General features: G+C 50.7%; 2 protein-coding genes across 5 annotated transcripts in view; both read right to left on the bottom strand.

Annotated features, from left to right (window-relative positions):
• GLB1 (galactosidase beta 1) overlaps positions 1-12428 on the bottom strand; it is a 104618-nt gene extending 92190 nt beyond the window's left edge. For all 3 annotated transcript variants that reach the window (XM_058729285.1, XM_058729282.1, XM_058729283.1), the window contains exon 1: positions 12295-12428. In XM_058729285.1, the coding sequence (XP_058585268.1) occupies positions 12295-12372 (78 nt within the window). In that variant the 5' untranslated portion in view covers positions 12373-12428. The remainder of the gene's footprint in view (positions 1-12294) is intronic.
• Positions 8769-12424, bottom strand: TMPPE (transmembrane protein with metallophosphoesterase domain). 2 transcript variants are annotated; one of them, XM_058729286.1, is made up of 2 exons: positions 12295-12424; positions 8769-10273 (listed from the first exon to the last, which is right to left on the bottom strand). In XM_058729286.1, the coding sequence occupies exon 2, from the start codon at positions 10162-10164 to the stop codon at positions 8821-8823; it is 1344 nt and encodes a 447-aa protein (XP_058585269.1). In that variant the 5' UTR covers positions 10165-10273; positions 12295-12424; the 3' UTR covers positions 8769-8820. The 2 variants fall into 2 exon arrangements, with proteins under 2 accessions (XP_058585269.1, XP_058585270.1); XM_058729287.1 differs by lacking the exon at positions 12295-12424 and adding an exon at positions 11711-12275.
• Positions 12429-12768: the final 340 nt, after the last annotated feature.

The raw sequence follows: 12768 nt of genomic DNA, 5'->3' as shown, positions 1-12768 counted from the left end.
TAGCAACCAACATTTTCAGAAATAAAGTCAGAGAAAGTGAGGTAAAAACCCTGTAATCAGGGCTATGTGGGAAACTCTCTACCTTCCACTCAATTTTGCTGTGAACATAAAACTGCTCTAAAAAATAAAGTTTATTTAAAAAAAAAAAAAAAAAAAGCCCATGGGGCGCCTGGGTGGCTCAGTCGGTTAAGCGTCTGACTTCAGCTCAGGTCATGATCTCGTGGTTCGTGAGTTCGAGCCCCGCGTCGGGCTCTGTGCTGTCGGCTCAGAGCCTGGAGCCTGTTTCGGATTCTGTGTCTCCCTCTCTCTCTGCCCCTCCCTCACTTGCGCTCTGTCACTCTCTGTCTCTCAAAAATAAATAAACACTTCAAAAACAAAAACAAAAAATAAATAAATAAAAATTTTTTAAAAGCCCATAATCTGCCATTTGAATTGGAAATACTAATATAACTTATTTTTTCTCTTCCTAGAAAAAATATTCATTTCCTAGCAATAGCCACTGAAACAGCTTAGAAATGACACTAGCGAGCAGCACTTAACTCCTCTAACACTTAAACCACAGCCTCTAAATATTTCCCACTAAAAGGAACCCAGAACTCCTTCCAGAAATTACTTAGTCCAAATCCGGGGCAAAACACGTACAAAATAAGCCCAAAACTGTCAACAACTATTAGGGTCACAACAAAATGCCACAGAAGCAATCTGGCTCCAACTGGCCAAGGACAGGAGATTGTGAGCATCAAGAGATTTATCACTTCAACGGACTGAAACACATCAGATATATGAAAAGAGTCAAATTCATGATACTCCCTCCCAACCCAAAGAAAAGTATGGGTTCATCTTTGCAGTTTGCTGGGGAATCAACTCTTCCTTCTGGAAACCAACGAATAGAGGGAAAGAGTCTAGCATCTATCTTGCCTTCGTTATAGACTTTTTCAGAGCAATCAGTTGATGAAGAGAATTCTCTGTAGAAGAACCACAGTTAGTAAATACAGAAGAAATGATGAAATGAAAAATCACCACTTTGGGGGCTGATGGCATGATTAGATTTTCTGAGTGTTCCAAAAAATCCTTTAGAATTCAGAGCAGAGGTAAAAGAAATTTCCATTGTCTCTTGAATATAGAAAAGCTAAGTAACCAACTAGTCCTAGGAAGCCTATTCAGTACTCTGGCCTACTAAATTCTGTATTAAATACACCAAACTTAAAAAAAAAAAATCATTTTGAAACCCCTAGTGGAACAGTGACTTTAGGTAATAACCATCAATGACTGCTGAAACAGTCATAGAGGAGAAGATGATGAGGAACTTTCTAGTTCCTCTAGTGGAGGGGTCAAGCTGGCAACACCTGGGTCAGTCTTAGCATCACTGAAAGCAGTGAAGTCCTCCTGCCAAAAAAGAAAAAAGTTGAACGTGATTCTATCCAGCCTCTAGCTGTAACTTTTACAGATCTCTAGCTCTACAAGTTCACAGAAAATGAGGGATAGTACAACACAGTAAACATTACCACAAATCCAAAATGTAGGAAATACGAAGAAATAATATCCAGATAACTTGACCAAGTAAACGACACAAAGAAGGGAAGATGTTTTACAGACTTAGATTTAAGAAATATATCACATACGGTATATGGACCTTGTTTTTATTTTTTATTTTTTAGGTTTGCTTATTTATTTATTTTCGAGAGAGACGGAGAGTGGGGGAGAGGGGGAGAACCCCAAGTGGGCTCTGTGGAGCTCAATCCCACAAACTGTGAGATCACGACCAGAGCCAAAATCAAGAGTCGGATGCCCAACCAACTGAGCCACCCAGGTGCCCCTGGACCTTGTTTCTAGATTATGATTCTAACAAAAGAACTGTAAAAAGACGTAATTCCTGAAGAAGCCAAATAAACTAAACCAAAAGCTAACAGAAAGGAAATAATAAAAATCAGAGCAGAGATAAATGAGAGAATAGAAAAACAGCAGAAAAAAAAAAAAATCAATGAAACGGAGTTTTTTTTTTAAATCAACAAAATTTACAAACCTTTAGCTAGATTAACTAAGAGAGAGAGAAAACTCAAATAACTAAATCAGAAATAAAAGAGGAGATGTTACAACTGATGCCACAGAAATAAAAAAAGATCGTAAGGTGCTACTATGAATGATAATATGCCAACAAGCTGGGTAATCTAGAACAAATGAAAAAACTCCTAGAAATATACAACCTACCAAGACTGAATCACAAAGAAATAGAAAATCTGAGGAGACCAATAATTAGAAAGAAAATTGAGTCACTAACTGAAAATCTCAAAGAAAAATCCAGGACCAGATGGCTTCACCAGAGAATTCTACCAAACATTTAAAGAAGAATCAACACCAATTTTCTTGAAACTCTTGCAAAAAATCAAAGTGGAGAAAATATTTCTAAAGCTCATTCTATAAGGCCAACATTATTCTAATACCTAAGCCAGACAAGACATAACAAGAAAACTACAGACAAATATTTCTTTTTTTTAATAATTTTTTTTAAGTTTTTATTTATTTTTGACAGAGAGAGAGAGCGCGAGCGTGAGCTGGGGAGGGGCAGAGAGAGAGAGGGAGACACAGGCTCCAGGCTCTGAGCGGTCAGCACAGAGTCCGACGTGGGGCTCGAACTCATGAACCATGAGATCATGACCTGGGATGAAGTCGGACGCTTAACCGACTGAGCCACCCAGGTGCCCCTACAGATGAATATTTCTGATGAATATTGATACAAATATCCTTAATAAAATACCAGCAAAGTGAATTCAACAACTTGGTATTATATACTATGACCAAGTAAGATTTATTCCTGAAATGCAAAGATGATTCAACATATGAAAATCAATCGCCATGTTAACAGAATAAAGGACAAAAACCACATGATCATTTTAACTGAGGCAGAAAGAGTTTTGACAAGCTTCAACACCATTTTAATGACAGAACACTCAACAAACGTGGAATAGGTGAAAATCACCTCAACATATTAAAGGCCACATATGAAAGCCCACAGCAACACCATACTCAGTGGTGAAAACTGTAAGCTTTTCCTCTATGATCAGGAACAAGGCAAGAATGCCTGCTCTCACCACTTCTATTCAACAGAGTACTGGAAGTCCTAGCCAGAGAAACAAGGCAAGAAAAACAAATGAAAAGTTTCATATACCAAAGAGAGAGAGAGAGAGAGAGAAACTGTTACAACTAATGAAAAATTTTCGGCAAAAAAGCAGAATACAAAATCAACATATAAAAATCAGTTGCATTTCTATACGCTGACAATGAACAATCCGAAAAGGAAATTAAGAAAACAACTTCATTTACAACAGCATTTAAAAAAATCCTTAATAAACTTAAACAAGGAGGTGCGACTCATACACGGAAAACTACAAAACATTGCTTAAAGAAATGAAGGAAAGGATTAGAGGAACAAACATTAAGATGTCCATTCTACCCAATGGGATACACAGATTCAACACAATCTCTATCAAAGTCCCACCCCATTTTTTGCAGAAATTCATCCTAAATTTCATATGGAATTTCAAGGAACCCCAAGTAGCCAAAAACAATTTTGAAAAAGGAGGACAAAGTTGGAAGACTCACACTTCCTGATACCAAAAGATATTACAAAGCTACAGTAATCAACAGTGTGATACCGGCATAAGAACACAAACAGACCAATGGAATAGGCTAGAGAGGCCAGAAATAAACCCTCACATATATGCTCAGACGGTCTTCACAAGGACTCTCAGATCACTTGACAGGGAATGGACAGTCTCCTCAGAAAACGGTGTTGGGAGAGGCACCCGGGTGGCTCAGTTAAGCATCCAACGTCAGCTCAGGTCATAATCTCACAGTCCATGAGTTTGAGCCCCACATTGGGCACTTCTGACAGCTGAGCCTGGAGCCTGCTTTGGATATTCTCTCTCTCTGTCTGCCCCTGCCCTGCTTGTTCTCTCTCTCTCTCTCTCTCTCTCTTTCAAAAGTAAACTAAAAAAAGAAAAAAAAAAAAAAAAGATGTGGTGTTGGGAAAACTGGATATCCACATACAAAAAAATGAAATTGGACTCTTACCTTATACCATATACAAAAATTAACTCAAAATGGCCCAAAGACCTAAATATTAGACCCAAAACCATAAAACTCCTAGAAGGAATCAAAGGGGAAAATCTTCAACACTGGATTTGGTTAATTATTTTGGGGATATGACACCAAAGCACAGGCACAAAAACAAAGACAGACAAATAGGACATCAAACTTAAAAACTTTTGCCTGTCAAGGGGCACAACCAATAGAGTGAAAAGTCAGTCTTTGGAATGAGAGAAAATATTTGCAAATCATTTATCTGATAAGGGGTAATATTGAGAATATATAAAGACCTCCTATAATAAAAACAAAAATTGAATAACCTGATTTGAAAAAGAGGCGAACGGCTTGAATGGACATTTCTCCAAAGATGATGGACCAGTAGCTAATATGCACAGAGAAAGATGCTCAACATCACTAATCATCAGAGAAATGCAAATCCAAACCACAATATCACCTCACTCCATTATCAAAAAAAGGAGCAAGCGGGGACGTAGACATGTGGCGAAACTGGAGCCCTTGTACATCGTGGTGGGAACGTAAAATCGTGGAACTGCTACAGAAAACAGTAGTGAGCTTCCGCAAAAAAATGAAAAACAGAACTAACATATGATCCGACAGTCCCACTCCTGGGTGTGCATCCAAAAGAACAGAAAGCGGGGCCTCGAAGAGATGTTTGCACACCCGTGTTCGTCACAGCACCATTCGCAACAGACGAGAGGTGGAAATGACCCAGATGTCCACTGATGGGTGAACGGATAAACAAAATGTAGTATGTACCTACAAGGGAATATTATGCAGCCTTAAAAAGGAATGGAGTCTTCAACAACGGAAATACACTTAACACTCCTGAATGGCACACCTAAAAATCATTTGGATGATCAATTTTACACTAGGTGTTTTTAATCACGATGAAAAAAAGACACCTGAGATAATCAGGAAAAACTGAACACAAATTCTCTACACAGTTAATTGCATTTAATCCTGTGCTCACCTGTCACAGATACAACTACTTAACCCTGAAACGGTGGGAGACGAAAACACCTTTATTGAGAGGTAGAAGGCCTGGCTTCCAGCCCCAGATCTCCTACCTAGGTATTAAATGATTTTAAAGAATCTCTATTACCAGGGCACCTGGCTGGCTCAGTCACTAAAACATGCGACTCTTGATCGGGGGATTATGAATTCGAGCCCCACGTTGGGTGTAGAGATTACTTAAAAACCAAGACTTACTATTGCTTTTATTGGATACAATGGCATTATGGATATGCTTTTTGTAAAGTATTTTTGGGTGAAGTTATGCTGTCTTAGACTTGCTTCAACATATTCCAGCCAAAAAAGAAAGAGTATGAGGCAGCAGTACCTGAGAAAGAACAGCAGGATGGTCTTAACTGTTGAAGCTGCATGATGAGTAAGTACCCGGGGATTCGCGATGCTACCCTCTCTACTTTGTGAATGTTTTTACATTTCACGATAAGAAAGTTTAAAACAAAATAAAGGGAGAAAAGGGTGCTTGGATGTTTGGAAAGGACGGAATAGCATGAATTTATCACACACCATTGTTCATTTTTAAAAAGCATTACATTTCGGGGCGCCTGGGCGGCTCAGTTGGTTGAACGTCTGACTTCGGCTCAGGTCGTGATCTCACAGCTCGTGAGTTCGAACCCCGCGTCGGGCTCTGGGCTGACAGCTCAGTGCTTCAGATTCTGTGTCTCCCTCTCCCTCTGCCCCTAACCCACTCACATTCTGTCTCTGTCCCTCTCAAAAGTAAATGAACATTAAAAAATAAATAAAGCATTACATCTAACTTGTGTTTAACAAATTAAAAAAAAAAAAAGGAAACTAAAAGAAAATTGAAAGAATTTTCAAGCTTCAAGTAAATGTTCCTCACCACCTCCCCCAGCCCAAACCCAACAAAACAAAGAAGGCAAGTAAACAAGGAGGAATGGGAACAGAGGTGCAAAGGGTGCCGTGGGGGGTGGCCCGCCAGTTTCTGCCGGGAACAATTCCACGTCGTGGAATACAAAGCAGGCGTGAGAAGGTACGGAGTACTCCCAAGGCACACAGGATGGCCCTGCCTGATGGCATCCAAGAGAAAAAAGACACAGAGTGCAAGATAAAACGTAAGGAAGCTGAAGGAAGCTAACATCGCAAAGCTCAGGACACGGGGTGAGAAAGAGCCACACTGAAGAAAGCGGCAAAATAACCGGGCAGGCAAGTTGACCACCACCAGGTGCGCCGGAAGGTGCCAGAAAAACGGCATCAGGCAGCGTGGTCTGGTGAAATCCACACAAAACAGAACTGGAAAGGCAACTAGAATGATCCACAAAACAGGGTCAGGTCCCGAGGCAGAGGGAGGGTTTGGAAGTACCGTCATCCCGAGGCCAGGACGGGGTGGCGAGCTAGGAGTGGCACCGTGGAGAAGGGGGTCAGAACCTGGGAGCTGGCCTGCCACCCCGCGCCAGGCCACCTCTCCTGTGATCCCGCCATCTATCAGCGGTATGAAAAGAAAGGCCGGGGTCGTGCTCTCCAACCTTGCTCCCGGCCGCAAGGACGACGAAACACAAGGGGATACAAAACGAGGAACCCACTGCAATCTCGACTCGAAGACACATGTGAAACTTGCCTGGCGGGCTCGCCCTCAGCATCTGCGCTGCCTGCCGACAGGAGAGGTGGCCCCCAGCATCCCCGGGGACTCTGTCTGTCCCCGGCAAGGCAAGGCAAGGCAAGGCAAGGCAAGGAGGAGGCTGAAGAAACCCCCTGAGGCAGAACGCGCGCCAGACCCAGCAGCACAGGCAAGGAGAGCAAACCCTCGCAGTTGCCGCCTTGACCCTGATCGCTGGCCCCTGGCAGCGGGTTACCCACTCGCACTCCCCGCTTTACTGCTCCGGAACAGGTGCCTCCGGGCGCCCGTGCCTGACGCGGTTGGCATGCCCACGTGATGTTTAAATACTGACACCACCCGGTGCCTCCTGAGTGACTGTGCCCCGCGCACCTGACGCCACGCCCTAATACTCTCCCCGTGAAACCATCCTGAGGTAGCTAAGTTATCCTCATTTTCAGGTGAGGGAAACCGCGGCTCAGTGAGGTCAAGTCACGTGCGGGCCGCTACCTGACCCAGGAGCAGCGGGTGAGCCTCTCCAGGCAGGGCGGTGGAGAAAGACTCTCAATCACAAAAGGGCCACCGCTGAGCCGAGGTCGCCAAGCTTCTCGGTGCAACTTTTTCTAAGAGGAGACCTTACTGACCTCGGCCTCAGGGACAAAGGGTATCTGGCCTCTGGCCCAAGAGGCTTGGCCGGCAGGGTGGGGTCACTCCAGAGGGTCGAGAGCCCGGCCGCATGGCACCGTGGTCCTAAGGCCAGAGCCCCAGGATAACGCTGACCGGGTGGGGGATGGAGGGCTGGGTGTGGGAGCAGAGGCCACCCAGCAGGGAAGACAGTCCCAGCCACCCACAGCCGGGGCCCAGGGGAAGGGAAGGCCTGGAGGCCCCGACAGAGCACGAAGCCCTGCCGCTCCCCACGCAGCTCCCAACTTCCCCCGTGGAGAGCAAACCTCGGTGCCTCACAAGACACAGACCCGAACCCGGGGTGAGGGGTGGGGGTGGGGCGCCGGGGAGGGGCACGCAGCCTCCTGACTCTTCTTCCGGGGTAACAGACACCCTACACTGAAACCGGCCAACCTCCTTCCGGGCTCTGGCCCGAGTAATCGTGGATAAATGGAAACCAGCCTCAAGCAAACCACTCTGAAAGACCAGCAGGCTCCAAGCCCTCGTGCGTTCTCTTTGCACTGTCAGATGTGTCTGCATCCTGCACTCGCTTGTAACAGATACAACTACTTACCCACGGGACAGCGGAAGAGGAGGCAGGGGACCCAGCTTCTAGCCAACAATCTCCTACATCCCCTGTCATTCTGCCGATGCCCTACTTCCCTCGGCCTCAGTCTCCTCACCTTCAAACAGGGAAAAGTAGCCTGTCCTTCATCACCTCCCCCGAGCGGTGCATAAAGGGAGCCAAGGGAGGGAAGCCCCCTCTGAGCTCCTCAGCAGCGGAACCCTTAGCATCCCATCGCCTACCACCGTGCTCCTGTGTCTTTCCAGCCCACCCCCAATCCCAAAGGCCCAGGAGCACAGGCAGTAAAAGCATCACTCAAGGCCCGGGACGGCACGAGCCCTGTGTCCCCGCGGGTTTGGCTGATGCCCTCAGTAAAGGTGACTCTGCCAGAGCCAGCGGGGAAAAGAAACCACTCTTCTCCAGTGGCCAGAGGGGCCTCCCTCTTGCCTGTTCTGGCTTACCTAGCCACCCCGCCCCTTCCCCAGAAAGCTCTGGACCAGTGATGCTGAAAACTGCCCAAGTCCTAACACCGCCAGTGTTCCTCTCTGTTCTGCTTTTAGAGGTGTCCCTTTCAGGCAACCCCGTTTCGGTGCGGCCCTGTGAGCTCTGCGGACAAGGAGGGCTCACTCCACATCACCTGGAAAAGGGACGCTTGTTCTGACATATGGGACGTCAGTGGCCTCGCAGTTACACATAAATAAGCACCTGGCCATCTGCGGAGGAAACCAGCCCATGCTCGCCAGGCAGCCCCAGCGCAAGTCACTGCTCAAGCCAGGCTTGTGGCCGAGCGTGCGTGGGCAGGGCTGGGCAGCAGAGGCTGCAGGGGGTGAAGCAGGCCACCCGCTCGGAAGAGGGACGGAGGGTGAAGGGCGAGGACCCTGAAGGGGCGCACAGGGCAGGGCCAGGTTCAAGGAGCCCGCTGCAGGATGAGCTCGGTAACCTCTGCCCTGGTGCCCAGTGTCATGGGGATCCCATAGTAGGCGGTGCCCGGGCTGACGTACACAAACGTGGTCTGGGCCACCTGGTAGAGGCCGGCGAAGAAGGGGTTCAGGAGATAGGCTGCCACGTTCAAGGGGAAGATCTGCCCGGCATGCGTGTGCCCAGAAAGAATGAGGCTAATATCCGGCCGAGCCTGCAGGGCTCTCTTGGCAGCCAGGGGCTGGTGAGCCAGCAAGATGGTGGGGCGGTCCGGGCGGCAGCCCCCCAGGGCCTTGACCAGGTCCACGCCGTGGCCGTAGTAGCGCAGGATGTCCGCCTCGATGTCATCCACCCCGGCCAAGCAGATCCAGTCGTCGTCCTCAGCGCCCCCGGGTTGGGCCCCCGTGGCGGAAACCCTCACGTTCTCGTTGTGAAGGGGCCTGACGTTCAGGGATTCCAGCAGCGCGAACCAGTTGCTGACGTCCGACGTGTAGTACCCGCGATTCCCCGTGACGAAGTAGGCGCCGAGGCGCGAGCGAGGCTGGTCCAGAGGAGCGACCGCCGTCCGCAGGGTGGAGGCTTCCGACTCACAGAGGTCCCCCACGATCACTGTGACGTCTGGCTGCAGCACGTTCACCATCCGCACGAACATCTCCATCTTGGTCCTGCCCACGGCGGGGCCCAAGTGCATGTCGGAGAGGAGCGCGATCTTGAGGCCGTCCATCGAGGGAGGCAGCCGGCGGACGGGCACCTGCGCGGTCTTCACGGCCGGGGGCTGGGCGGCGTTCAGAAGCCCAGCCACACTGAGCGCAGCGGTCACTGCCACCGCCAGGGCCGGCCTGACCGCCACCCTCCTTGTCTTGTCGAGGCCGCCCACGACCCTGCCGCCGCGCCAGGCCACGAGCTGATAGGCCTGCTCCATGCCACTGAGGGTGCAGAGGAAGAAGACCATGATGATGCACGCCCCGAGGCAGGAGTAGGCTGCCAAGGAGAAGAGATAGGGCTCCTCGGCCACTAAAAAGAGCATGGTGAAGAAGCTGGAAGGGGCCAGGGCCAGAAACGCCACAACCGCCATCTTCCAGAGCTGGAAACAGGCGGACTCGGCGCCCGGGCAGTGGCTGAGGTTGCCGACTGTGCTCCGCCAGATGTAGAGGGAGCCAATGAGCATGAGCGAGTTGGCAAACAGGGCGAGCTGCAGGCGGAACAGCCAACGCCAGGCCCGGAGCTCAAGGCTCCCCGCCAGACACGAGCGGGACACAATCATGGACACGAAGACAGTGCCGGCGGCCAGGGCAGCCTTTGCACGCAGGGACAGCTGCCTGAAGATCGCCATTTTCTCTGCTCCTAAGAGGGTCCCCTGCCAGTTCTGGGCGGGCGGGCTCTGGAAGGTGAGCTCCTTAGAAAGGACAGTGGCCAAGGGGAGGTTTCCAGGTCAGCTCCGCCTGCAACCAGGAACCCGCGTCAGCTTTGTGGGATATTAGAGCTTCCTTGTCCCCATTCAAAACCTGAAGGCCACTCACATCTACCCAACCCGCCTGGAATCCAAGCCACTCAAATCCGGCGGTTGCTACCCTTGATTATTAAAATACAAACACAGCGGACTGTAACGTGATGGGCAGTTCTCATTTTCTTACTTACAGTGTTCTGAAAATATGTAAAAGTGTTTCCATAAAGCATAGGAACTTTTTTGTTTTGATAATAAGAAAAACATTATCCTAAATTTGCAGTTTGCAAAGTGTGGTCTGGGGCGAGCCTCGCGGGAGCATCATGTGGTCAAAACGATTTCCACGATAACCCTAGGCTGTACCCGCCTTTTCCATTCTCATTCTCTCATGAGTGCATAGTGGACCCCTCGTGAGGCTCTGTGACGTGTGACCTGGCAAGGACTTGACAGACGTGAAAGAGATTTGCAAAAATGTAAAACGGTGCCACTCTTCCTCCTAAGCTCTGGGGAGAAATATTGTTATTTTTCAAAATATATGTGTGTGTGCATATATATACAGTTAATATATAGTTATATATATAAATACAGTTTGTGAACCTATAACGATTATTTCTGAAATAAGTTAATAAATAGTTTTAAATTTTCTGTTTTAATTTCTAAGGTAAAGTTAGCCCAGGGGGCTGCCCTGTCCACAAGCTTATCCATAAATGCCCATCTCTCCCTTCCCCCAACCCTCCCAAGTACGGGTTAAAATCTACCCTCCTCCTCTCTCTCTGCCAATGTTCCCGGGAACTGCTCCCCAGTGCCCCCTGGCCAGTGGTTCTCAAAGCTGCGTAGCTCTCACTCAAGGGCTCCTTCAGGCCTTTTAGACAACAAAAACAAAACAAAAACAAAAACGGAGCGTGGAAACCACAGACCAGAGATGGAAGTTAGCAAGAACTCGATTTTAGTGATCTTTCCCCAAGAACCCCATGTTCCACTGTTTTCAGCAGGTGTTTTTCAACTACTTAAAATTTTCACTCTTGGTTTGAAAGTATGACCTCTCTCTGCCTAGGCAAGTTATTGAAAGCCTTTTAGCCAGCGGTGCAATTTACAAGTCAATGGGCCCAAATTCCACCACCTTCTACTGAAAACACGCCCCAGCCTCGGCCCACCCAAACTTTCGGAGGAACCACAGCCGGTTCGCTAACGTGCAGGGAGACAGGTGCCCATTTCGATTGCCTGCCCGCCCCCCACCCGCCAACCTTTCCGCGGCTGTGATGCTGGCCTCCCCAGGCGGCGGTCTGGAGGCCCCTAGGCCCCCGCTTTAGCTCTGACAAGTGAACTGGGGCTGTCCATCTCCCCCGCCAATCTCGCCCGCCCCACCAACTCACCTACTTGCTCCGCCAGACCCCCCCCCCCCTCCCAGCAACGCGGGCCACCACCTGCAGCCTACCTCTGGCCCACCCTTGGCCTGCACCGCCAGACCCTGAAGATCCGGGAAACCCAAGCCAAAAGTAGGCAGCAGGGAGTGCCGAGAAGGGGACGAGATGTTTGAAAAGACAACACTTCGAAGGAAATCAATCCAACGCTTCCATCGCGCGGGCCTCTCCTGACCCCATTTTTCTCCTTCCGGAGCGCTCAGCAGCTCCCGAAATGGGCAAGGGAGGGCGCCTCACGCCAGAGCCCACGGCGCCTCCAATACTGCGCGCTCCGGAAACCTGCAAGGCTGCAAGGGTCTGGGCGCACCTCGTCTCGCCCCGTCCTTGCACCGACGGGGAAGTGGGTCCAAACGAAAGGGGAAACGCGGGCAGAGCACGCAAGCCGCAGAGCTACCGGGAAGGACGCGCGCCCCGCCCGGCCCGCCCCCGACGGGAGGGCCGGCCCACTGCCTGCGCCCCGTCGGCTGCCTGCCGGCCTGCCTGCCTGCCTGCCTGCCGGGGCGCACTCGGGAGCCCCGGGCCCACGGCCCGCAGGACCCCCGCTGGCCGCCGCCGCAGCCCGGACCCCGCCAGCCTGCCCCCTCTCCTGCGGACTTACGCGCAGGCCGCGCGCAGGGCCCAGCAGCAGCGGCACCAGCAGCAGAGAGAGAAGGCGAGCAGCCCCGGGGAAGTCCATCCTCCGGCCTCTCCGCTCCGCAGTCAGCGCGCCGGCCAGCCGCCCCGCGTCGCTCGGCCGAGGACCCGCGGCCTGGCGCCGCCCCTCGTCGGCCCTGCGGCCCGCCCCGCGCCAACCCCGCCCCTGCCCCGCCCTCGCCCCGCCCCTCTCCGGCCCTGCAGCCAGCCGCGCGCCGGCTCCGCTCCCGTCCCCGCCCCCGCTCCGCCCCTGCTCCGCCCCTCGTCGGCCCTGCGGCCAGCCCCGCGCCGGCTCCGCCCCGCGACCTTGAAGCCGTGGCCCGCGGCAGGGAGGGGCGCGGAGGAGCCCCGGGGGCGCGGGCGGGCGCGTGACCCCAGGGTGGCTCTATCTGGATTTTGCTAGTGGCTGCGGGTGGGAGGGTCCCTTTGGACGGGCAAT

This window comes from Neofelis nebulosa, chromosome 5 (assembly GCF_028018385.1).
Source record: "Neofelis nebulosa isolate mNeoNeb1 chromosome 5, mNeoNeb1.pri, whole genome shotgun sequence".
NCBI classification, from domain to species: domain Eukaryota; kingdom Metazoa; phylum Chordata; class Mammalia; order Carnivora; family Felidae; genus Neofelis; species Neofelis nebulosa.
Note: the sequence above shows the minus strand (reverse complement) of the source record. Positions and strands in the feature narration are given on the sequence as shown.